This window comes from Meriones unguiculatus, chromosome 2 (genome assembly GCF_030254825.1).
Source record: "Meriones unguiculatus strain TT.TT164.6M chromosome 2, Bangor_MerUng_6.1, whole genome shotgun sequence".
In the NCBI taxonomy this organism is placed as follows: Eukaryota; Metazoa; Chordata; class Mammalia; order Rodentia; family Muridae; genus Meriones; species Meriones unguiculatus.
Window position 1 is genome coordinate 189039772 of NC_083350.1, and position 24452 is coordinate 189064223.

Consider the following 24452-nt stretch of genomic DNA (forward strand, 5'->3'; position numbering starts at 1 on the left):
GCCCTGCTGTGAGCTGGCTGTGCATGGGCCACTAGGCAAGAGATGGCGCATCTCTGCAGAGTGGCAGCAGAGGTGTGGCAGGTGCAGCAGCCCTCGGTCAGGGCTCTGTGAAAGCTGCTGGGCCTGCCACGTCCTGGCCCGGTCCACTCACCTCACCTGGCCTCTTTCTCTTCACGTTTTGAGCAGCCCCACCCAGCTAAAGCTCTCACACCCGACACAGGCAATCAGAGCTCCCCACTTCCCGGCTAGAAGAGGAGGGCATCATTCCCACCCCAAAGATGGGGTGTGTGGCAGAAGCTTCCTTGGATCTTAAGAGTTCGGTGGACTTCCAAGTAGCCGTTCAGGGAAAGGAGCATAGTATCAGGCAACAGGCAAACATGGCTCAGTGGGAGCCATGCTAAGCAGAAGCTTATTAAAAACCCAGCCTGGCCCTCATGAAGCTATAGAAAGCGTGACATTACCCCTGCCTACCCTCTACCTAGTAACCTATGCTGCCATTTGTGTGAGTCAGGCTTTGTATTCAGCCTCAAGGCTTGTCGCCTGATTTGGAAAGCCTTGTTTTCTGCAGCTGGTTCTTCTCCATCGAAAGAAGAATCCTTTGATTCTGACATCATAGGAAAGGTTAAGGTGTCTCCCAGGGACAAAGGAACAGAAAGTATCAGCTGATTGTTAAATGGACAGGTTTTGAAGGCCTGTGTCTCTTGTAGGTTAGAAAGAGCCTGGATGAGCTGCCATGGCAGCCCCCACGGCCAAGTTCTGTGTGTCACACATAGTGCTGCGTTAGAGCCAACGTCTGAAATCATGACTGAAGCTGCACTGACTGGCTTTGACTGTCTGGGCTCTCATGTGCAAAGTCACCATCTTTGAAGGGCTGCTAAAGAAACGTTCATCTGGTCATGCTTGTACTACACCACATTTCAGCTCCACGCGTCGTCGTCACTTTATAGAGTGTGTTTGGGATTGCCAGCGTAAGGATGCTTTACAATTACTCCACGCTCTGGAAAAAAAATCACCAAAATTTTCTTCTGGCAAAGTAGAGTAGAAAAAAACAGATCTTCTAACCTTTTTGCAGAAACACAGCTTCATTCCTCTCAGATGCAAGTGTCAAAGGAGCTTCCAGGCACTTGACCCCAGGCGTTTGTCTGTTGAGGAGAAAGTGCAGGGTGAGGCGGGACCAGGCAGGGCCCTCAGAGGCCCAGGTCTCCATCCCACTCTGGTGCTTGACTTCCTGTTTGTGGGATAATATGCTTTGGGGACATAGAAAAGATTTTATTTCAGAAGTCAAGCGAGCAAAACGTGGAGATATGTGTGTTCTGCTCTGTGCTGCCATCAGGCGCCACGCTTCTGCACGGGGCCCTGCTGAGCGGGCAGCTCTCAGGTCGGCCTAGTGGAATGCGGTGCGGCTGTGGCTAGAACTGACATCCTGACAGCATACGCTGTGGCCTGTTCTTGCATATACAGCTTCTGCTGCTGCTCTGCTGTCCGCTTTTATTACCTTAGTTACTTAAATTTTGGTTATTCAAGGGAAATGTATGTTCCAACACTGGTTTCCTGCAAATTCTCCCCTAGAGCAAACGTATCTCCAACAACCAAGTAACTTTCACGTTAGTTTAAAGGCACTCTGCACAGAGCTGTTGCCTAGGTTCAGCTTAGGATATGTGTACTTGCGGGTTTTTCTAGGCACACAGAACAAGTGACATTGCTGAGAGTTTTGCTCCGATTTTAGAAGCTCTCATACCCTGTGGGAGCATCAGCAGACAGGGATCGTGAGGACTGGGAGAGAAGGCAGAACTACGGTTGTGTGTGCCTTACAGGCCTGAAGAGCACACCCAGGGATATGGCGGAGCTCCCATCGGAGCGCCTGCGACCCCTTACATCCTTGCCGCTGGAGCGGTGGTTCATGGTTCTCTGGATTGCTTCTGTCTTCCTGGCTGAGAGTCCTCTCTCCTGGGCCGGCCTCACGCCACGAGGTCACTTGTCTCCCCACAGTAACGTCCCCAGTCACAGGCACCTTCCCAGAGATTTTCACCCCAGAGACAAGCGCATTCACACTGGAGACCTGAGCCACACCAGCTGGACATTCCAGTTCCCCACTTTTCTAAGCAATTTCTACTTTCGTCCCTAAAAGCATTGCTATTGTGGCCCAGTTTTACTTCATCTCTGCTGAGGACACTAGCGTTTGGTCTTACTCTCATGGTCATGATTTATAGAGTTGTTGCATCGGAGTTCTGTTTTTTTTTTTGTTTGTTTGTTTGTTTTTTGCTTTGTAAGAATAATCAGAGCCACTGGCATAATGAAGGTACAGCCGAGTCTCTGTGATTATACAGGTGATGGGCGCTTTGAACATCTGCACAGATGTGCTTCTCACACCCCTGGCACCAGGGGTCCACAAAGTGCTCCTTACCCAGCTAAAGAGGCCATGGCTGCTCCTGTAGGGAGGTGCAGGGCCTTCTGTGTAGTCAGCTCTTCACAGCAGCTCTGGGCTGCCCCATTAGCTCTGAGCCCACTGCCTGACTCAGCTGCCACAGGGGACTGGCGTGCAGTGAGTGAGCACGTGTAGTCTACACACTGATGGAGGAGCACGCAGTGTCCTCCTGGAAGAGCGGCCTCCTGGAAGAGCGCCCGCCACTTCTCCAGTGTTGCAGACGAGACGCACACGGGGTTGTGCTCTGGAGCCCAGGGTAGCGTGGGTGTGCAGCTGTTTTCCTTCCTGGGGACAGGAAGGAAGTGCATCCACGCGGCCTGGGTATGCCTAGGCAAGGGCAGACAGGCTTGCCACTTACTTCTGGTTTCTACATCGACTGGGGCATGTGTGCCACCTTTACTACGCCAGGAGCGTTTGAGCAGCTGGCAGGCAGAAGTGCTGGGAAGTCTTTCCGCGGCTGAGGCTCACATCGTGCCTGCACTGTGGGTGTTCACTCTCGGTCCCCCAGAGGGCAGCCGATGTGCCTCCTCCCTCACAGGCAGTGTCCCCGAGATAGAGGGCCAGCCTACGGAGCTCAGCTGCGCCCGGCTGGGTGACCTCAGCTTAGTGCCTCGTGCCCTCCTCTGTACAAGCCCCGATTGCACACTTGAAGGTCTGTTGGGACCGAGTTAACAGAGAAGCAACAGGGACCTGAGGGCACCTGCACTGGGTCAGCAGCGGGGCCATGTCAGCTGCCCACAGGGCCCACTGCCGCCGCCTGTCTCAGGCGCAGTAGCTGTGAGCCGCCTAACCCTAGCCTCAAGGATCGAGTTACGGTCAGCTGTGGTCCAGGCGTCGCAAAGGAAAGCAATTCATAAACAACTTGTATTACAGCACGTTATGGCTGTGTTGTTGCTCTTAGTCACTTAGCGTGTATAGTTTATAAACTGAGCAGCATGGCTACGCGAATGGAGGACAGACTGTAGGGCTTAGCACGATCTGGGGGGTCTTGGAATCTGATGATGAGCACGTGCAGCGCAGACAACACACTTAGCGAATACTCTTGAGAGCCCAGGCCAGCTGAGAGTTACCAATCCAAGGTCCCAAGAGACACCAAGGACACGCCCTGTCACGTAAGCCTCTGTTTGTTGCTCAGCTAGTGTCTCCTGGCTGTTTTTCCTAAGTGCCACTGGGCACATGTCTGTATCAGGTCTCACTCTACCTGTAAGTGCAGCCCGCTTCCTTTCCGGACCAGAACCAGGACCTCAGGATATGTGGCTTAGAACAAGGCATGAAGTTGAGTCAGCCCTCATGCTGTTTCAGCTGTGTGGCCTTCCACCATGTCCTGTCTCTACAGGTAGACTACAGGAAACAGTGTGGGTGCCGTGTCCAGGGCAAGGGCAGACACAGCCAGCAGCGAGGGCAGGTCACCCTTGGTTTACCTAATCAGCATCTGCTGGCTGGCAAGTCCATGATGGTTCCTGCTAGTGCCAGAAGCAGCTGCGCCGACACTGCCTCTTCGTATAACTGAATGCTTGGAGAAATGAGATTAAAGGAGCAAAGATGCTTTGCAGTGGAACAGTGCCTGGCACTGTACACAGGACAGGATCTGTGGTCCTGCTTCAGCCGGCAGCCAGGAGACTCGGCGTGCTGTGTGGCAGAGTTTTGGAGAGATTAGAGCTTGTTGTCTGGGGAAGACATTTAAAGGCCTGATGCAGTGGCCTTGCTGTACTGCTCTCAATAGGATTTCTGTGTAGGAGAATTACTGGTCCACTGTTTTCCTGACAAAAGCAGATGGCTGAGCTGCCATGTTCATCAGAGACTTCAGAGATCTGTGCCAAGCTTATTAACATTTGCCAACCTCGTGGAACTAAGAAAACTGTGAAAAGTGGCAGGTGTGTGTGTATGTTCTTGGAAAGTAGACTGCTGCTTTGCAGAGCAGTGCAGGCAGTCCGTGTGTGTGTGTGTGTGTGTGTGTGTGTATGTTCTTGGAAAGTAGACTGCTGCTTTGCAGAGCAGTGCAGGCAGTCCGTGTGTGTGTGTGTGTGTGTGTGTATGTTCTTGGAAAGTAGACTGCTGCTTTGCAGAGCAGTGCAGGCAGTCCGTGTGTGTGTGTGTGTGTGTGTGTGTCTGTGTGTCTTGGAAAGTGGACTGCTGAAGAGCAGTGCAGGCAGTCCCGGTACACGTCTGTCTGATTGATGAGTCCTTAGGTAGGGGCGGCCGTGGCAGCAGCCTGAGCCTCCTGCAGCCTCACTCCCTGTAGCTCACTGTTACCATTGCAGGTTCACACCCTCTTTGGACTGTGGGCTGAAACCCAGTGAAGTCAGCTGCAGCTCAGAGAGGCTGCATCACAGTTCTGGCTTGAGAAGACGAGCAGACGTGTGACTCACAGCATTATCCATCCAACAGTGAAGCCACCCAAGGGTGGAGGATAAGCTGCTCACCACGGCTGCTCAGCCAAGCCTGCAAGCTGGGCGCAGTGTTTGTGGGTGGACGCCGGACCGCCTCCCCTGCAAAGCAGTAAGGCCTGCTTCTGACAGCTCATCCACCAGTGCCTGTGTGAGTGCCAACAGGAAGGGCCTGCCTGCCTGGTGTGCGCTGCACAGCCCTCCCCTCCCCAGGGACTTGTGAGCCGGTGGAGAAGGGTGAGGACTCCAGAAGTTGAGCAACACTGGCTCATCAAATTCCCCAGATTGCCTTTATCTGTAGTCAAGTTCATGCTGTTGCAGTGGCCTTTGCCCTCCTTTAGCAAGAGCAAAATAATGGAGGCGGTGCTCAAAGGGAGACGCAAGCCCTGGCGGTGGGGCTATCCAGGAGGCTGGTCACCAGAGGATTTAGCTGTTACAAAGGCCGTGGAGACACCTCTTGTTACAGAGTTTCCACTGTAGCAGTGGAGTGCCCACGTATGTATTAAATATGTATTAAACCGTACTTTGTCAGTATGTCTCGCTTCTTAGTAACTTGTTTTACTAGAATGTTCTTTTGCTTAATGAAGGCTTCTAAGAAAGGGAAAAAGTTGAAGGTTTAGCTGCAGTTTGAACATAAGACTATTTTGGGGATAATGTTTAGTGGGTAAGGAAAATATACCGCTCGGGGCTAGAGAGCTGGCTCGGGGTTCAGGGCGCACCCTGCCCTCGCAGAAGACCTGCAGGCACCGCCACAACCCACACGGGAGCACTCACCTGTAGCTCCAGCTCCAGGGACTGCATCACTCTGCCTTCCGTGGATAGCCCTACTCACGTGTCCATACCTGCAGGGTATGTTAACCCTTTAAAACACGCCATCTGCATCTGGAGGGTCACACCTCTACTACAGTACACCGGGGCCGGCGCCGGCGCTCCGAGAAGCCACAGTATGCAGCCTGATGAGTGTCTTGGCTACTCACGCATACCGAGGCAATCCCTAGTGCTTGGCGGTAAATCACAGGTGATTCACAGCGGGCTCCAGCTGATCCACCCGCTGGCTCCCACCAAGAGTCTGATGTGGCTAGACCCGATGTGGCTGTGCTCAGCGAGTGAGCTGGAAGAGCATGGTCCTAACACATGCTTCAGGCCAGGGTGGGCTAACAGGAAAGCCCACGAAACAAGTCTGCTGAGGACCAGTCCAGCCGGATAGCTCATGGAGCGTGAGCAGGGGCAAGGCCACCACACCAGCGCGGCTCAGAAGGCCCGGAAGCTGGAGCCTGCCTCCGTGCACCATGGAGCTCTTCTCACTAGGTCACAGACTCATCTTTGTGCTGGATTCAGACCATTCCCACACCACTGCCCACCTCTCAGACACCAGATGAACACAGGAGCATCTTTGCCAGTGCTCACCAGGACGTCTAGGAGGGGCAGGACAGAAGAGAGGAAGGGCATCAAAGTCAAGTCACAAAGTCCGCATCACCACCCAGGGCTCTTGGCTGGCAGGGGCCTGAGTGCTGGGCAAGGGTGCAGGATGGTGAATTTCTCCGTGCTCGTGTCTGTGAAGTTAGGCATGCTGAGGAGGGGGGGGGGTGTTCCTTTGTGTGGATCCAGAGTGGCGGGGGAAGGATGTTTATGTTTGCTGCAGATGAACAGGCTGCTCTGGTGACAGCTCAGCGTGTCAGGAAGGAGTAGATGTCTTGTGGAGGCAGAAGGCAGCAGCTTCCGGTCACGTTCCACATGTGGGTCTTTCAGTTTGAGGAGGAGATGTATGTAGGTATCATATGTGTGTGTGTGATTGTATGTATGTATGTACATATGCACGCACACACACAGATATTATATATACACACATATATTCCTTTTTTTTAACAGAGTGAAGTTGGCCTACTGGAGTTCTTCCAAAGTGTGATAAAGGAAACTAGGGCAGAGCCAAAAAAGGTGACTAACTGGGTCCTGAACACCTTCCTGTGCTATTTAAAGCAGCAGAACCTGGCAGTCAGCGAGAGGTGAGTGAGGTCTGGCGAGTCCTTTCTTTCTGTGCCGTGAACTCTGTTCTGAGGCACTTGAAATAGGACAGGGTCCTTTTTAACTCTGCCTATTCTCCCTCAGGCTCCCCTCAACAAGACAACAAACATCTCCTTTGAGCTCCACATTCTAAAAATATTCTCCAGCCCATCTGAAACTTCGCTCTGTGCTCAGATCCCCGACTGTGTGCTGTGTCTGTGGCACTGTGTTCGGGCTTAGTGGCTTCAGGGTGAGCAAGACAAGGAATTGGCTCACTTGTGGTCAGTGCAAACCCATGAAACGGCCAGTCTCCTCAGCCTGGTTTTGTTAGAGGGGTACACATGGCACTGTAAAGGGGCCCAGGGAAATCACCCTAGGCCTTCCTCGGGAAATGAGTCAAGAGCCGAGACCTGAAGAACTTTGGGGTTACTAAGTGAGTGGGTGTGGGGTACAAACATCTGGAAGTTCCCTAAGCAGACAAACAGCCAGCCTTAGGAGCTTGGAGGATCCAAAGGCTCCAGCACACCTGTGGGGTGTTGAGGTAGGAGGCAGAAAAGGTGGTGACAGGCTGGAGAGATGATACCTGGAGAGTTTTCAGGCCACACCATGGCTTACAGGAACACTCCAATTTCATACCGCCGCAGGATTATGCCATAGATTAATATGTCCCTTAAACAGAAACAGCATCATCAGGGTGGCAGCTTCTAGACTTCCAATGGCCGTCGGCTTGCTGTATCATCGCGTGGTGGAGTGTTGGGAAAGAGAGAGAAAAAGTTCTCTGGTTTCTTTTCACAAGGTTCCCAATCCCGTCATTGACTCACTTCATCCAGCCCACATGCTCGCTGAAGAACCTACCTCCTAACACCATCATGTCAGATGGTGACAGCCTCCGTATGTGTGTCAGGTGGGCACAATTCAGTGCCCAGCAAAGGAGGCGAGCTGTCGGGTTGGCCAGCAGGGAGCTGCTCCCAGGACTGCTGATGGTGCGGGCCCCAATGGGCTCCTATGCAACAGTGACAGCAGCGTGGCTGAAATGAGAGGGAACCTTCTCTGCGCGCTCAGCTTCTAAACGTCTCACCTGAGCACCAGGGTGACACAGATGGCTGTCCTTTGAGGCCTAGTGGACGCTCGCGGAAGGAAGAGCGGCGGCAGACGGCCTGGGAAGTGCCTTCTTACTTGTGCTGCTGGTAGGGCAGACTCCTGCCTCGGGGTGTGCAGCCATCAAGGCGTGTGGACCCGCAGGTGACAGGAATGTCCAGGACAGCCCACAGGCAAGCACAGGCACACTTGTCTGAAAGAAGCAGTGAAGGGGCTCAGAGAGCGGAAGAAGGCACTGGACCAGCCGAGCCCCGAGCTGAGGACAGACAGGCTAGTCAGGCACCCACTGCTGTTCTGACCTGGGACTCCCATGGAAACGTTGAGGAGCCTCGTGTTGCTGCGGAGCAGACTGTGCACATGGCAGCATGTGGTGCAGGGAAGCGTCCTGCAGAGACTGACTGAGGTGGCTGAGAGTGAGCCCCGTGCCTCTCAGAAGCAGGACAGAGAAGGAGACAGACAGAATGCCAGGGAGCGGGACAGCCAGGTGTCACAGAACTCAACTCAGAAGAGGAGAGAGTGAGGGACCAGGGAGATAGCTCGTGAACACACCTTGGGATGTGAGTTTGGATCCTCGATTCCCATGTAAAGGAAACTGGGTACAGTGGCCACGCCTATCATCCAGCAATGAGGAGGGAGAAATAGCAGACCCCGCAGCCCTGTGTCCCAGTGAGACCTTGTCTTAAAAATAAGTGTAGAGCTTTGGAAGAAGAAACCTGAGTTGGAGCCCTGGCCACACCTGCACACCTGCACCTGTTCTTAGTTACTGTTTATTGCTATGCAGACTCCATGGCCAACACAACTTATGAGAGAAGGCATTTAATTGAGGCTTGCCTACAGCTTGAGAGGGTGAGGTCATGGTCATAGTGGGGAGCATGCAGCAGGCAGGCATGGTGCTGAGCAGCAGCTGAGAGTGTACGTCTGATCTACAGATCTACAAGGCAGAGTAAGAGGACCTGGCTTGGACTTTTGAAACCTCAAAGCCCACACCCAGAGGCTCACATCCTTCAACAAGGCTATCTCCTAACCATTCCTAAAAATTCCACTAACTGAGAACCAGACATTGAAATATGAACCTGCGGAGGCCATTGCCACTCAAACTGTAACATAAAAACACGCACACAGCTGGAATGAGCAGCAGCTGAAATACGGAGACTGTGAGAGATCCATTATGGAAGGTGGCAGGACCCTGTTTACGTCCGCATGGAAGCCCAGGCCAGTGGGAGGCGTCCCCTCAGCATATCCCGTGCTCTGTCAGACAGTGGACACTCTGGCCTGAACACCCACAACATCCTTTGTTCTGTCCCTTGCGTGTTCCCAGGTGTGACCTTGCCCTTCAGAATGTCCACAGTTCACACTGTGGGAGAGTGGGAGCCATTCAGAAGCACGCAGAGGTACCCAGCGGTACCTCAGCCTTGAAGACGGGAAAGCATTTTGGTGGGGGAGGCCTGGTGATGTGTGTGAGGATGGAAACGAGCTGGGAGGAACAGAATCACAGGGCTTTTGACCACTCTGGAAGCACAGGAGTGAAGCAGATAGAAGGAAGAGGAGCCAGAAAAAGCAGTGTCAGCCCTGGACTTCCCCAGGGCAGACTGAGGAGTCTGGGAGCAAAGGAAGAGAGCACCGAAATGGCAGGATGAGCAGACAAGAAGCAGAAGAGCAATGCCAAGAAGAGGAGAGGGCCCAGAAAAAGCTGTTCTCAGGGCTGTGTTTGGAGTGTGGGTGCACCCAGAGGGAAAGCAGGGTGCTCAGCAGCTGCAAGGGTGTGGCTTTTCAGAGAAGACCCTCTCTAGGGGCTCGGCTGTAACCCAAGGGAGGAGCCTTCACAGAGGGCCAGTAAGTAACAAGTGGAGATTTGTTGATTTGTTTGTTCACGTATTTACTTGCAGAAGGTACTAACCCAGGTGGGGCCAGTGGCTGCAGCACCAGTCGGGATGTTTCTCAGTATGGGAAGTCTGGGCAGGTGCGAGCTGCAACACATCGGAGCTAAGCATCCCAGGAGACCTGGAGCAGGCGACGGGTGCAGGCCAGGTGCAGGAGAGATCAGATGGACGGGAAAGGGGGAGCATCTGAAAAGCCTGCGCCTCAGGTAGCGTTCGTAGGAGACAGCTAAGGGTGCGCGTGCCTGAGAATGCGACCCAGAGAATATTTATCAGGAGTGAGGGCCACATGGGGCCCAGAAACCAAGAGAACAAGAGGATCAGTGGACAGCAAGGCCACCTGGAGGCCCAGGCCTCTGCTTCTTCTTCCAGGCCTTCCGAGGCCCTCTATAGTAGAGAGGGATGTGGGGTTAGGGCAAGTGTAGGCTTGAGATGGACCCCCATTTCATGGGTGGAGCGTAGCGTTCAGTGTCTGCTCTCAGCACTCAAGCTGAGCTGGAGTTGTGATCTTGAAGGAGCTGTAAGGGACGGAATGAAACTGGAAGACCCCATTCCACCCTCTCCTGGATGCCCTGCCCTCAGGATGATGGGAAGAGTCGGGTACAAGAAGCTTAACCTTGAGATGTCAGGTTCTTCTTTCACGGAGACACATTAGCTGTCCAGAATCCAAGATTATCTGACAGCAGCAAATTAGTAGGCTGTGCTGCTGCCACCACGGAGCCTGAATTCTGATGGTTTGTTTATTTAACTGATGAGGGGTGTCTCTCAGGATCAGTGTGACAGGTACTGATCTTTGTCATGGACTCACAAGTTGAGCCCTGGCACGGCTGCAGTTTGCAGTCAGCCTCCATAACGGGGGTCCAACCAAGTGCAGACTGAAAATACCTGAAACATTAGATCAGCAATGACACGTACAGATTCTTCTATCAGGATTTCCTAAACAACAAATGTAACAACCGTTTACATAGCACCCATATCATATTAGGTAGGTAACTAAGAAATTATTGCAAGCAGAGGGAAGGGTGTGTGTAGGTCCAGGTGATGATTGTCACCTTGTACGATGAACAGGCAAATCTGCAGGCGCCAGTATCCATGGGATAGTGCGTCCAGCTACCGCGCTCTCGCTACCAAAGAGCAGCTGTGTGTGTGGCGTGGCAGTGTCTAAGTTTGTGAGAAGCCCCGAGACACAGGAAATGTTGGCCTATTGTGTAGCATGCTTTGTGAGAGCGAAAAGGTGACTGAGAAACCCCACCTGGAGAAATCTAAAGAAATTTATAACCAGATTAACCAGTTAAGGTCACATGACGATTTCTGTAAGGCAGAGTGCGTTCTTGGGTGACCTGACGTTCATTCTCTGTCCCTTACTACCCTCTTTCATAGTATTGGGTATGAATTTTTGTGTGTGCTCCAAATTCTCATACTGTGTTCCTAGGAAACATCCTCCTGGGTGTCAGTGATTGAGTTATGAATGTGGAGCTTTAAGAAATAGGATTAGTGCTTTCATACAAGAGGCCTGGGAGAGCAGCTTACCCTTCAGCTCATGAGTACACATCAAGCAGGGGCCAGGGACCCACTAGACACAGGCTCCGTGGCACCGGGACCTCCCGCTTCCAGACGTGAAGCTGTGAGGAAGTCTGTCTGTCTGTGAGCCGCTCTGCCTGGGGTGTTCAGTCGTTGGCTTCTGAATGGCGGCCTCTCTGGACGCCCTGGAAACCTAGTGCTACCTCAATGCTTACTGTGGGCTTTCTGCATGGTCCACACTGGGAGATAAATGAAGATTGTATTTGTGGAACACGAGTTGTAGAACATCCAAGCAATCTACATTTTGAAAGCAACTGATTTTCACTTCTTGCCAATAAAGATGGGAGGCTAGAAAAGGCTGTTGTTTGCTTTGCAGCCTGGTGCCTCTCTCCCTTTCAGGCTTTCATCAGGATAGTCCTTAGAGCTTCCAAGGACAAAGTCAGTAACTCTAGCCAAGCTCCAAACCGAATTTCCACCTGGAATTCCCTTGTATCCATACTTTGGGGTAAATAGTTTCCAGGTGACAGACTTCCTTAGACTGAACGAGCACCCCATAAGGCACTTGAATTGGAGCTGGAACGCTCTTGTTTGGAATTGGTGGATACTGGCGCTGGAAGAGCTGTAGCTCCCTGCTCGTCACTCAGAAGTCTCTACAGACCTGAACAGGGACGGACAGGAAGCACACCATGGAAGGTGCTTCAAGTTGAATCAAGTGCTTCAGAGCTTTTTACACTGACATGCATGTGTGCTATTTATAAATGGTTCCTATTTTAACTAGCCCCTGATGACCTGAGGCAGTCACTTCCGTATCCAAGTTACTGTGTCTGTTTAGAGGTAGCTAGACCTTGTGTTTATGGAGATGTGGCCTGTGACTGTCTTCTCAGCAACCTGAGTACAGCCTCCCTTCTCCGAATCTGAGTCCCAACACCTGTGGTGTTATTTCACCGAACTCTCTGTATCATGGTATTGGGCCAAAAAGTCACGTAATAGAAGTGGAGAGACTGTGAATTTCTAGGCCCATGTGTGTCCAGAAATCCATCTGAATCTGCAAGGATACTGCACACAGAAGGCCTGTGAGGACAGGGAATGGCCTGCAGACACTGTGCCCTCACGGAAACTCCCTGCAATGAGAAGGTGTTTATGTTTGCATAAAACACTCAGGAAAGTGCTTTTGTTAGCTGTTTTGTTTGAAGTAATTTTTAGGCTGATCTTTCAGTAAAAAATATTTAATTACTGGATTTTATTTTTCCCTTCTCTTTGTGGTTCATGAATTTTGCAGTCACCTCCTTTTTTGAACTAATTGCTCTGAACAATTGTTTATTGCTCTAACTGCTGCCAAACAGCTGTTTTTGTTGGGTGGTAAAATAAAGAATTTTAAAGAGCACACCAGTATAAAAACTTACTATTCTAAAACAAAAATAACAGCATCCATTAGCCTGTTATTTTCATCCTTGGGTATGGTTGATTATTTAAACATGCAGGAGTGAGCGCTTGGTTTCTGGTAGCCAGTGGACATCCTGATGATGTAAGGTATTGACTTTCCTCTTTTTCCGGGGTCTGCTAGTCCTGTCACGCCCGCTGCGCTGGCCGAGCTCCTGGACCTGCTGGACAGTAGAGCCGTTTCTTCAGCAGCAGCTAAGCAGGTATGTGCATGCTCCCAGAAGGCCTCTCATTGCTGCACACGCCCAGCTAGGATTCTCTGTGAAACCCAGAGGCATCACTAAGTGAACTTCTTGACTGAAGTGTTAAGTGCCCGTGAGTTTGGATGCTGGAAGAGTTCATGTGGCAGAGGGGAAAGGCCAGCATGGGCGGCACAGGACTCAGCACAGGGTCTTGCGTCTGGTTTCAGCTTACTGGGAGAGCTAGCTATTGTCTGGCTTTGCCTTGAGTGTCTTCGCTGACCATGTAGCCTCCCCAGTGTCCTGGCCCTCGTCCCCTGCTCTTCTGCTCTCATAGCCAGCTCCAAGGCTGCCTCTGTTCCTGTCACAGACCTGCCTGGGGAGCTGACCCTCAGGCCGGGCCGGGTCAGCCCTGCATGTGCACCTAGGAGTGGAGACGCAGGAAAAGGGTGTTGTGTGAAGTGGCCGCCTCCCTAGCCACCCTAACTAACAGGCTAGGTGGGCGGGCGGTTCCTAGAACTCAGAAAGCGCTCCAGATGAGCACCCAGAGAGATAAGGACACCCGGCGGCTGATGGCCTCCGCTTCAGAGCCTGCACAGCTGTCAGCGCTTCAGCCGGGAACCTAATGTGGTTTTAATGGTGCCGTTTGCATTTAATATTTACACATTCGACAGAAGTGGCAGGTTACGCAGTGAGGCTTTGGGGAAGCGGCTGCTCTTGGGTAGTTATGAGACACCACGGAGCATGCTGCAAGCTCTCTGCTGTGCATCTGCACACAGGAACTGGGGAGGCCTGTGTGAGGCTGTCAGCTGCAGGGACCCAGCACATAGCCAGGGCTGTGGCCTGCGTAGGTGTCGGCATCAGACACATTCGTGACAGTGCTCAGCAGTTATGGGAAGAGTAGATGGCTGAGGGCAGGAAAACTGTATGTACATGTAAGAGGAATCGTGGCATTTGAAACGAAAGGCGGAAATTCCTTCCCCTTGTCCTTCCTACCCACCCTGCCTCACAAAAATATAACTGTACACCAATCAGGAGAGCTCTAGAGGGGAGAAGGGGAAGGGCCGGAAGATGCTGACGGCGGTGTTAGTGTGTGCCCCTGGGGAACTCCCTTGCGGATCAGGACCTCAAGGATTTTATCTTGTATCCTCTGTGCTTAGCTTTCTGTTTCTAAGAAAACCATTGATTTTTTTTTCTGAGCAGAAATAATGAATATTGTGTTTATTGATTATAAAGGCTTTAAGTAGCCATTCATGGTGATACAGGCCTGTAATGCCAGCAGTCAGGAAACTATGGCAGGGAGATCCAGAGTTCCAAGTCAGCCTGAACTACACGGTGAGTTCGTGGCCATGCTGGCTAAGAGGCTGCTCAAAGCCGGCAGACAGACAGAAACAGTGATCATTGCCTATTTTCATTGCTATTGGGTGAGCACCATTCTGGGACTCTCCTCATGTTTATGTTCAGGGAATGAGAAAAGGAGGGAGGTGGAGCCAGAGGCAGCCACACGTAGACTCAGAGAGATGAAGACTTCAAAAAAGTGAAAGCTATAATTTAATTAATTTTTATTACATGTAGTTTGTTGATTTTTTTTTTTACTTCTACCATGTATTTTTCAATATGTTAATGTACCACCTTTCAAAATAATCTCTAATCATTTGTATTTCCATGATATAGGTGGTAATGTCTCCTTTCTCGTGTTTGGTTTTCTGTTTTTGTTTTTTGAGATTGTCTGATTTGTCATCCTGCTATGGCAGCCTTGGGGTCCTGGGATTTTCAGCTCCTTGTGCCCCGCCCCCAAGGATTGATTTTTGTTTTCTGTAATTGGGTCACAGCATTGGGTGCATAGTGATTTATAATTGTTGATTCTTTTTGATGATCCCTTAATGATATGTTATTGGGTCTTGGATTCTTTCAGTTCATTCAACTAATCTGTTTTGTTGTTGTGTTGTTTTGTTTTTTATGAGAGGGTTTCTCTGCCTTCGCTCCGTCACAGCTTGCTCTCAGCCCTTGCTGCCTTCCCTCAGGCTGTTAGTGGCCTCCTGCAATTTCGACTGCTGCTGCTTTTCCCTCTTCCCTTTCCTGTTGGACTGATATTTCAAAGGACTGGTCTTCCAGCTCAGTTACTCTTTCTTTCCCTCACTCTCCTCTGTTGCAGACTGCTGGCTAAATTTTTCATTTGACTTAATGAACTCTTCATTTCTGTGGCCTGGTTGTTTTTCCCCGCCCCAGGTCTTCATCTCTGATGAATTTCTCATTCCTGTCGTCCAGGAGCTTCCTACTTTCGTTTAGCTCTTCATCTGTATTCTGAGTTGTTTTTTTTTTTTTTTAAATCATTCAGTGGCAGTTCAAGCAGGTACAGTGGGGACCACAGCGCCGTGTTGGGGGAGCTCACTCCCTGGTTACAGCTCCATTTGGAAGCTGTTGTCCTTAGGAGGTGGCGGGTTTGCTCAGACCCCGTTTCCGTTAGCTCTTGGTGTGAGTCCGTGTGCTGCTGGAAATCGCCGCGCACAGAGCGAGGCAGCCACGCCACTCAGTTCCAGCCGCTTTTGCCACACCAGCAAGGAAGCCTGATGGACGCTCTACTGGCAGGACTCCTCTGCCTCGTCTGTGTCGTCTTCTGATGGCCAAGGACGCTGACATGTGCACGCATGTGCACTCCCTGGATGGGTGTGGCGTCAGAGGGCAGTAGCGGGTCCTGGTCCTGGCTTTCTGCCCTGTGGGGCACAGGCCCTCTTGTTCTCTGTGGTTACTGAGCAGGCTGCTGGCAGGCTTGTGGGAAATCTCAGAGGTCCCACAGCAGGTCCACAGATGCACGCTACCCTGCCTGTGCTGTAGGTGCGGGGGACTGAACTCAGGTCCTGATGCTTGCACAGCCGGCCCTTTGCACACCGAGCCATCTCTCGGACCGCAGCAGTTGTTTATCATGCACACCAGCTGACAGTCATTCCTGTTTTTTACAGATGGTGCAGCGTTCAAATTCACATGTAGCCTCTTCAGTGAGCATGCTTTCAAAGTTCTTGGGTAGATAGATAGGAAGGGCATCTCTGGAATGTAAGGTTACTGTCTGTTACCCCAAGTGGCTACACCGTTTCATACTTGCACTCTGTATATCCTGGAGAAGGCTCCAGCTCCTCCACGTTCTTGCCTAGACTCGAAAGTGTGATATTTTTACTTTTATTTTATTCATTGGTTTTTTTGAGACAGAGTTTTTCTCTGTGTAGCCTTAGCTGTCCTGGAATCACTTTGCAGACCAGGCTGGCCTCGAACTCACAGAGATCCACCTGCCTCTGCCTCCTGAGTGCTGGGATTACAGACGTGCACCACCACTGCCCAGCTTACTTTCATTTTTAAAACTTAAATAAAATAAAACATATCATTCTGCCACTTTCTCTGCTCCCCTCAGGACCTCCCATGAGGCCCATGCCTCACTCTCTCTCAAACTCAAGGCCTCCTTTTCTTTATTACTGCTATGTATGTGCACACTTTCCACTTATCTGTAGAAATACAGGAATACAGAGTGCAGTTAGGAATCACTGGTTTGGTTAAGTGGTTGAGTATGTTTTACTTTGATCTCTCTCCGTAGAGCCTGTGGTCAGTAACTCACTATGTAGACCAAACTGTCCTCAAACTTACGGAGCCCCTCCTGCCTGCGTCCTGGTGCATGGCCACCACACACGGTTCTGATCACAACCACGCTGCTGAGTGTGAGCTGCTAGGTCACACTCAGATAGAGATGGAGTTCTCTAACGATTAGTTATCTTGAGTGTCTTTTTGCATCTTATTTTTATAATTTTCAGCACATAAAAAGAAAAAGTGTGTTGTAATTGCCTTTAATGCATTAACAGAGGACTCCAGCAAAGCATAGCTTAGCCTTTAGACCATGTGTGGCAGAACAAGAAGCCTTTGATGTGTTGGTTCTTGGCATGGCCTCTGACACACTGGAAGAGACTACGGATACGGTTAGCCGTCCAGGAGATGAGGAGGAGAGTTGACGGCATGGCTGGCTGCTGGAAGTTGTGCTCACAGGTCCACCCTGCCCCGAGGGTGCCCCCATCCCGGAGTCACCCCTCCTCTGTGCCAGCGTGTAGTATTAATCCCCCTCTGGCCGCTGCCTCTTGCCGACATCATAACCGGTTAGCTCTGTCCTTTCCCGCATCACGGCACCCTCCACTCAGGTGTCCAGTGGGGCTTCTGCGGCACACAGCCTCGCTCCTTCAGCACTGGGGCCAGCAGGAAGAGGTGTCGTGCCCTACTTTTCAGAAGTAGAAGCCTGCAGAGTGTGTGCAGGTGCCCTGGGCCCTCTCTCAGGAGCCAGGTCTGCGTACTAAAGGGGCAGGGGCAGCGCCATCAGCTCTCCTCACTAAGGACAGGGCCAGCTGGGCCACATCAGACTCCAGCCCCGCCAGCTTCTCAGCTAGCCTGCATTTGGTCCTGGCTCCGAGCCTGCTGCCGGCCAGGCACAGCTCAGGGGAAGTGATGCCTGCTGCGTGGACAGCGACATGGAAGTTCCTGTCTCCTGATCTCTGTTCCGGCCTCCAGTGGGACCAGCCAGATGGTCCATAAGGACAAAAGCCACGTTTAACACCCAGCCTCTGTGTGCTCTGGAGGGAGCCTAGAGAAAACACCAGAGGCTTCTAGAGTGTAGAAATGTCACACTGTGCCCTGCACTGCCTGGGTCACATGATGGCATCCCTCTGTGAGCTCCATGCTCTGCACATCTCTCCCTGCCCTGCCTCTGGGGGCTTCCGACAGAAATGGTCTGTCATAACAGGTCTTTTGACCAAGAGGGTCTTCCTTTCTCTGTAGAGACATGGCTCCTTCCCTGACATTTCCCTTGAGCAGTCTTTGTCAGCCTGTTCAGGTCCCCTGGGCCCAGTGACCCCAGGATGGGTTGTGAGGAGCCAGAGGGTGCCCCTCCATGTCTGCCCAACAGCTCTGCCTCCTTCCTGGAAACAGCTGCCCTGCAAGGCCCTGGGCAACGCCCTGCAGGTAACCACCCCCAGGGCCTTCTGAGCTGGAGGACTGTCTTTACTTCTGGGTGTGGAGGTCAGAGTTAGGACCTGGAAGATGGGGTTAACTTCACCATCTCCTCCTCCTTGCTTTGGCTACTGGGGGAAGGGGCTGCACGGTGGCACCCCAGAGACAGGAGCATCCCTGTGTCACGGGGCTGCAGGACAGGGCGGAAACCAACCACAGCAGCCAAGCCTTTTCCCCAGCTTGGTTCCTTTGGAGACTTACTATTTGGGTGGGAAAGTAAACAGACAATGACCCTGGTCAGAATGGCTCAGCTCTCCCAACAGGACACAAGGAAGGGAGGCCAGAGCCATGAGCTGTGGTTTGTTTCTCCTTGTTTCCCATCTTGTATCTTTTCTATGGAGTCACTTTCCTGCCTCCCTAGGCCCTGCCTCCTAGCAGGGTACTCTGGACTGTGCAGCAGTGGCTGCCTCTGCTGTGTGTGTAGCCTGTCCTTCAGGGAATGTCACCTGCTTTAGTTCAGTGAAGAGAGCAATTCACCCGCCCTCTGTGAGAACAGGCTGCCTGGCTTGAGCCAGCGAATGGGGGACACAGCCAGCTGGCCTGAGAGGAGGAGGTTTGGCTTGCTGAAGGGAGGTGCCCAGCCCTCTGGGAAGGCTGTGGGGGAGATGGTGGCTTCTTCCTGGGCCAGGCCATGCAGCTGGTGCTAATTGGATCTGCTGCTCCCTTCCCTATGCGCTATGTCACCACAGAGGCACAGAGGGGGCAGGAGTGCCCAGTCCTCACACCTCTCTCCCTGCTTTCCTGCAGGTGTTTGAGGAGCTGTGGAGGGGGGAGGGGAAGAGCGCAGCACAGATCGTGGCAGCGCAGCAGCTGGAGCTGATGCAGGATCGAGAGGCCCTGGAGGAGCTCTGCCAGGCCACCATGGACGAACACCCCCAAGTGGTAACTATCTCCAGTAGGCAAACAGCCTTCCTGGGCAGCAGCACAGCAATGAGGGCCAGCTGGACCCCTGTCCAGAGCTCCTGCAGCAGCCACAGACCCTTCCCCAGGAGGGCTGGCTCAGCCCTGTCCGTCCTACCTCTGTGTCAGCGTTTAACTGTCCAGACAGACCACTCAGATGACAAGCACAGCCCCGTGTTCTGTGAGGAAAGCTCTCTGTGGAGTTAGGTTAAAGGGGCATGAGCAAGTCTCCAAGCCCCAGTGTTAGCCATCACTCTCTCCCAGAGGTGTCGCTTACATTCTTTGTGGCTTCCTCTGCCTCAGAAAGACCTGCTGCAGGGAGGGAAGAGACCTGGAAGTGCTTCTGTTTTATGGCCTTCGAGAGGAAAATGATCTGTAAATTACAGAGAAAATCCTTTGACAGAAACATGGCTGAAAACCAAGTCCTTCTGTGTTCTTAGCATAGCACAGGAGAGAAGAGCCATGCCAAGTGGCAGGCCTGCCTTCCTCCCAGCCCACCCAGGGTCTAATCAGACTGTCTAGAGAGACATTTCTCGGGGAAAAATTACTAGTATCTCTTTCAGAAGAACATCCGCCACCCCTTAGTGTGCAGGGACACGGACAGCTCAGTAAAGAGCCCTTGATGAAAATGAGCCACATCGTCCCAGCAGTCTGCCTTCTTGCCCATCTGCAGCGCCTGATAAGGTTCAGGTCGACCTGCGGCACTCGGGCACACGAGTTGCCAATCAGGGCCCTTGCAGAGGGAGGCTACACACAGCAGTTGCTTGATGGTGCTCGGCCCCTCCTGCCTTTATCTACCTGCCACACTCTGGCTGAGTGAGCTGCCATCTGAAAGTTTTGTTTTCTAAGGAGCAGCTCTCGTTGGCACAGAGCAGAGGAGCCTTTCGATCGGCACTGGAGCATCTGAGAGGCTGGGCCTGATTAGACCTGATGCTCATCACAGAAATGGCTCTCTGGGGCTGCATCACTGTGTCCCCAGAGGAGAGGGCCCTGGTTCCCACATGCCAGCAGATCCAAACCACTCCCTTGTCCACGTCAATAAGGACAGAGGAGCCGAATCCCCTTTGACAGGAGCCTAGAGACCTCTAAACGTTAATCCCTTCCTCTCTTCCCTCTGCATTTTACATCTTACATGAATTGAAGAAAGAGCCTCAATTTAGTTTGCAGTAGTTTGCAGTCAATGGGAACCTTGAGGGTTCTTGTGTGAGTCTCTATCTTCACCTCCTGACTCTGCTTTACAGGTGATGGACGTGAAGGAAAGAAACCCCAAAGCTATAAATAAGCTGATCGGGCTGGTCCGCAAAGCGAGCCTCAGCCGAGCAGACCCAACCCTGATAAAGGAGATACTGGAGAAGAAGCTGTCATTGTGAGGTGTTGGGGCCCCTCCGCCTGAGGGAGGACAGTGTGGCCCTGAGAAGAGGGACCCCTGGGGGCTGCCCTCATGTGCTGCACAAGTTGTGTCTCGGTCACAAGCTAAGCCTCCCAGTGTGTGTGAGAGCCCGCGACCTGAGACGCCATCGCAGAAGACGGGCAGCAGCACCTCCGCCTGTGAGGAAGCGGCTGCTTGATGGTGCAGCAGTGACTAGAGAAACGGTGATTCTAAGCTGAATAAAGCGCATGACCCCACCTCAGGTGCCAGGAATGCTTCCTCACAGCCACGCGCCCCCATCCTCCAGGCCAGCGGACCAGGAGAGGTGGAATTCGAGTACCCGCTCCTGGAGGCGAAAACAATAAACCACGCCACAGAAACACGGAGGGCGGGCGAGGGCGGGAAGGGGTGTTGGCACCCACCTGCTCAGTGTAGGCACCACTGCCTACTCAGCTCCCGGGAGTTCAAGTGACACAGCAGTTCTCGGGTAGATTTAATGGATAAAACATATACTGAAAAAGCACATAAAAACTAACTCCCGCCTAGTTCACACCCCTCCCACACAGTGCTTGGGCAAAAAGTAAAGATAAAAAAGGACGGAAGGAAGGAAAAGGTGGAAGGAAAGAAAGCGGAAACATTAAGTTGTTTTACCTGGAAAGACTAAGATTATGAACTAATAAACCAGTCTTGGCTTTAGCTGTCGTGAGGTACAGCTGACAATGCTGGTGAAGGCCGGTTGCCCCTGTCTCCTCCTCCCCAGAGTCCTGGGACCCTCTTGTTTCTTCTATGCCCCAGACAGCGCATTCCTTCTGCAGATGGTTCTTAGCAGTATTTGTGAAACTGACAGCAAAGGGAAACCCCTGGGAGGCCGCAGGCTGCTTGGAGCATGGCCGGGGCCATCCTTGCGGGGCAGCTGAGGAATGGCAGGACGTGGACAGCCCACCTCCATCCCCAGACAGCGGCCCCTGGCTCTGCTAAGCAGTGAAGGCAAGCAAGAGCTGAGGTAGCATGGACAGCAGGTCTGTGCTCTGTTCCAGACAAGCAGGAAGAGGCGACATGTAGTGTCACCTCATCCAGGAAGTCCCAGGCCCCACGCTGTGTCGTGAAAATGGCCTGTTCAGTGATTTCCACAAAGGAGACCTGCTGCTTACATGCCTGAACCCCAGGGGTCTGCTGCTCACACTAATCCGGCAGGACCTTTTCATAAAGAGCAGTTTCTAACCTCCGTTTTCACCGGAAGTTCTGGCTTGGTCACTGAGCCTTGCCGAGAGCGCTCTGACGCTGGCTGCCAGCCTGGCCTGCTCCGTGGGCGCTGCTGTCGGGAGAAGCACTGTCTAGACCTGTTTGTCTGCCAGATGCACATGGACTGTTTGATCGGAGAAGCCGTCGGGGGCCGTCCTCCCAGGCTCTTCCAGCCAGCTCTGACGGCTGCCGCGGTCTGTCCGTGGTCTTAAGCCCTAGGCAGGCCTTGAGAGTCTGCCACAGCCACAAGGGGAAATCTGAGCCAGCTCTGACCAGGCTGAGTGGACGCATTTGAAAGATGCGCTTCTAGAATGCCTTTTAAAACTGCACAAAGTTCGGCTCTGCCGTGCACAGGCCGCAGGCAAGAAGACTCTCCATTCTTGTGCGCGTGAGCACCGTCCAGTTCCGTGTGTACACTCAGGGGACATCTCACTAAAACACACGACCCCACAGCTAAAGCCGCCGCCTTCGCCTGCAGAACCCACACACCTGCAGCGTGGCTGGCCGGAAAGTGCGAGAGACTACTGAGCCCACAGCCCCAGGCGCTGTCTACTCACCCAGACCCTGCGCTGCGGCTCCGCGGTGGTTGATGGTGCTGGGAGTGAAGTTCATTTAGCCTGCGGAACAAACACACGGGCGGCCTTCTGCATCCCGCCTTTGTAGGAAGGGCTGCTAACTAAGATGTTAAATTCTGGGTCATCTCTGTCCGAAAAGCCAGCTGTTTGCACCTGCTAGGTTCATACCCGAGTGGACCTTCTCTCTCTCTCTCTCTCTCCAGGGACACATAGAAAAACTATCAGAGGAGCAGCCCTGCTAGGCCACAGAGGACGACTTTGCAGCCAGTCCTGAAGATACCTGATAAAACAGGGTCAGATGGAAGGGGAGGAGGTCCCCCTCAATCGGTGGAGTTGGAAAGGGGCAGGGAGGAGATGAGGGAGGGAGGAGATGAGGGAGAGAGGAGATGAGGGAGGGAGGAGATGAGGGAGGGAGGAGATGAGGGAGAGAGGAGATGAGGGAGGGAGGAGATGAGGGAGAGAGGAGATGAGGGAGGGAGGAGATGAGGGAGGGAGGAGTTGAGGGAGGGAGGAGATGAGGGAGGGAGAGAGGCAATGAGGGAGCGGGATACAGCTGGGATACAGAGTTAGTAAAATGTAACTGATAAGAAAAAGAAAACTATCAGAATTCTACCACGGTTCTGTCCCTGCCTCCCACCTCAGCATAATTACTGGTAATCTGGAAGTATACCATGAAAGGTTTGTGCCCCTTCAAGCAGGTCCTTTCAGTGGCAGAGCCTAAGGCACAGCCCACAATTTATGTTGTAGCTTTCAATTGTTTGAATGTAGTTGTTACCATTTGAAAGACTCTAGAGCAATGAGTAAAGCACTCCACGGAGAAGGCGTGTAATTTGCCCATTGCGGGAGCATGTGGATGCGGCCGCAGTGCTGCTCTGGCAGGCTCTCGGCAGGTGTCCCGGGAAGTTCTCACCAGAGCTGACCTGCGGGCGGTGAGGCAGAACACCCAGTCCTCTCCCACTTGCTCCCAGGGCACGGCTGGGCACTCACGTAAGCCCGGCCATCAGCACCGCATCCCTTCCAAACCATGTCTCAAGGACGAAAGAGGCCTGGCTGCTGGTGGCCCTTGCATACACCTGTTGCAGGAAAGCGGCACACAACAGACTCGGGCAGCCTCGGCTCGTGAAGCTTACAACCCCGCCTCAGCGCCTCCATCACCTTTTCTGGTCCGGAAAGTGGCACCGCTCATGTGAACCCCACAAAGGCGCCCTGAAGTCAACACTGAGCACACGGGGACAAAGTCCTGTCGTCGGGCTTGTATGGGGACAGCGACCTGAGTTGTTCAGACAAGAGCACAGCTTGCTGTGACCAGTCCTAGCTAAAACCATCAGCGTGAGAGTTCTGAGGGTGAGAGTTCACAGACACCTAGCCACCATACCCTCCCCTCCCTCCCACGGGCCTGTTCTCTAAAGAGCCTCCCAGAAAGTCTCTTGCCAAAGCCCTGTTTATCTAGCTAACGAGCTATAGACATAATCTGTCCTCCAAGTGATGGACTAGTCAGTGCCTGGATGGAGAGGGCATTTGCTGAGGCAAAATGATCCCAGAAGCCGTTCTGAGTCCTCCAAGAGCTTTACGTGATGCACTAGGCTTATGACGGTCATTCCAGAAGAAGAAAAAGCCAACTCCATTCTCTTAAGATGTCTCTTCCGCTGACAGACTTGAGGGTGGAATGCACGCTCTTGACAGGGTGCTCTAAGCCGCATGTGATGGGGAATTAGCGTCCTGTGCTGCACAGACGGCAGCTGAAGTGGAAAGGGCTAAGGAAACCTCCCTAATGGTTGAACGCTGTTGTGGCCGCCAAAGGCACTGCCGCCTCAGGAGAGGTGAACTGCAGAGACGGCTTGAATAGCCACAAACTGCATGAGGCCGTCCTGGGCCCGCAACTTGAAGTGGACGTGCAACAGTAGCTTCGCTGTCTGCAGTAAAGCATTCGTAGAGAGGGCAGCCCTCTCTGCAAGCGCAGCGGCTAATTAGCAGTTGAACTAGCCTGCCCTCAAGTGCCAACTGGAGCACAGCCATCTCTAACATCATGTCTGCGCCGTGCCGCACCATGCCGGCCAGACTTCCCTACTGAGCACAGCCTGGGCTACACTGGTCCAGAATGGATAGCCACATAGCAACTTTAGGCCTCTAAATGGAGCTGGAAGCAAAGCCACAGGACTACTGCAGAGATGCAGACATCTGCCAGGCACCTAAACTAGAGCAACCCAGACATTGACACATCCAGTTTCCAGATTCTATTCCCAGGAGGATGCTTTGCTGACAACACCCCACCTCAGGCCGTCTTAATGGGCAGAACATCAACGACCACATCTAACCTAAGGAAAAGCCTCCTGCTAAGGTCCATTCCTTGCTACCAAGGAATGGACACCCCTGTCACACAACAGACATCCACTCTGTGTCA

General features: G+C 52.6%; 2 protein-coding genes across 2 annotated transcripts in view; one reads left to right on the forward strand and one right to left on the reverse strand.

The window, feature by feature from the left end:
* Gatb (glutamyl-tRNA amidotransferase subunit B) overlaps nucleotides 1-20491 on the forward strand; it is a 70044-nt gene extending 49553 nt beyond the window's left edge. The window contains exons 10-13 of the mRNA XM_021652500.2: nucleotides 6682-6815; nucleotides 12874-12952; nucleotides 18713-18847; nucleotides 20107-20491. Coding sequence (XP_021508175.1) covers nucleotides 6682-6815; nucleotides 12874-12952; nucleotides 18713-18847; nucleotides 20107-20235 — 477 coding nt within the window. The 3' untranslated portion in view covers nucleotides 20236-20491. The remainder of the gene's footprint in view (nucleotides 1-6681; nucleotides 6816-12873; nucleotides 12953-18712; nucleotides 18848-20106) is intronic.
* Nucleotides 14539-22707, reverse strand: LOC132652493 (uncharacterized). The gene is made up of 2 exons (XM_060378517.1): nucleotides 22034-22707; nucleotides 14539-15972 (listed from the first exon to the last, which is right to left on the reverse strand). The coding sequence occupies exons 1-2, from the start codon at nucleotides 22086-22088 to the stop codon at nucleotides 15392-15394; spliced, it is 636 nt and encodes a 211-aa protein (XP_060234500.1). The 5' UTR covers nucleotides 22089-22707; the 3' UTR covers nucleotides 14539-15391.
* Nucleotides 22708-24452: the final 1745 nt, after the last annotated feature.

Excerpts from the sequence above, each read along its gene's own strand:
- LOC132652493 (XM_060378517.1), bottom strand. The coding sequence starts at position 22,088 with ATGAACTTCACTCCCAGCACCATCAACCACCGCGGAGCCGCAGCGCAG. Across the intron at positions 15,973-22,033 it reads AGCCGCAGCGCAGGGTCTGG|AGATGCCCTTCCTATCTATC; the intron begins GTGAGTAGACAG and ends CTTACATTCCAG.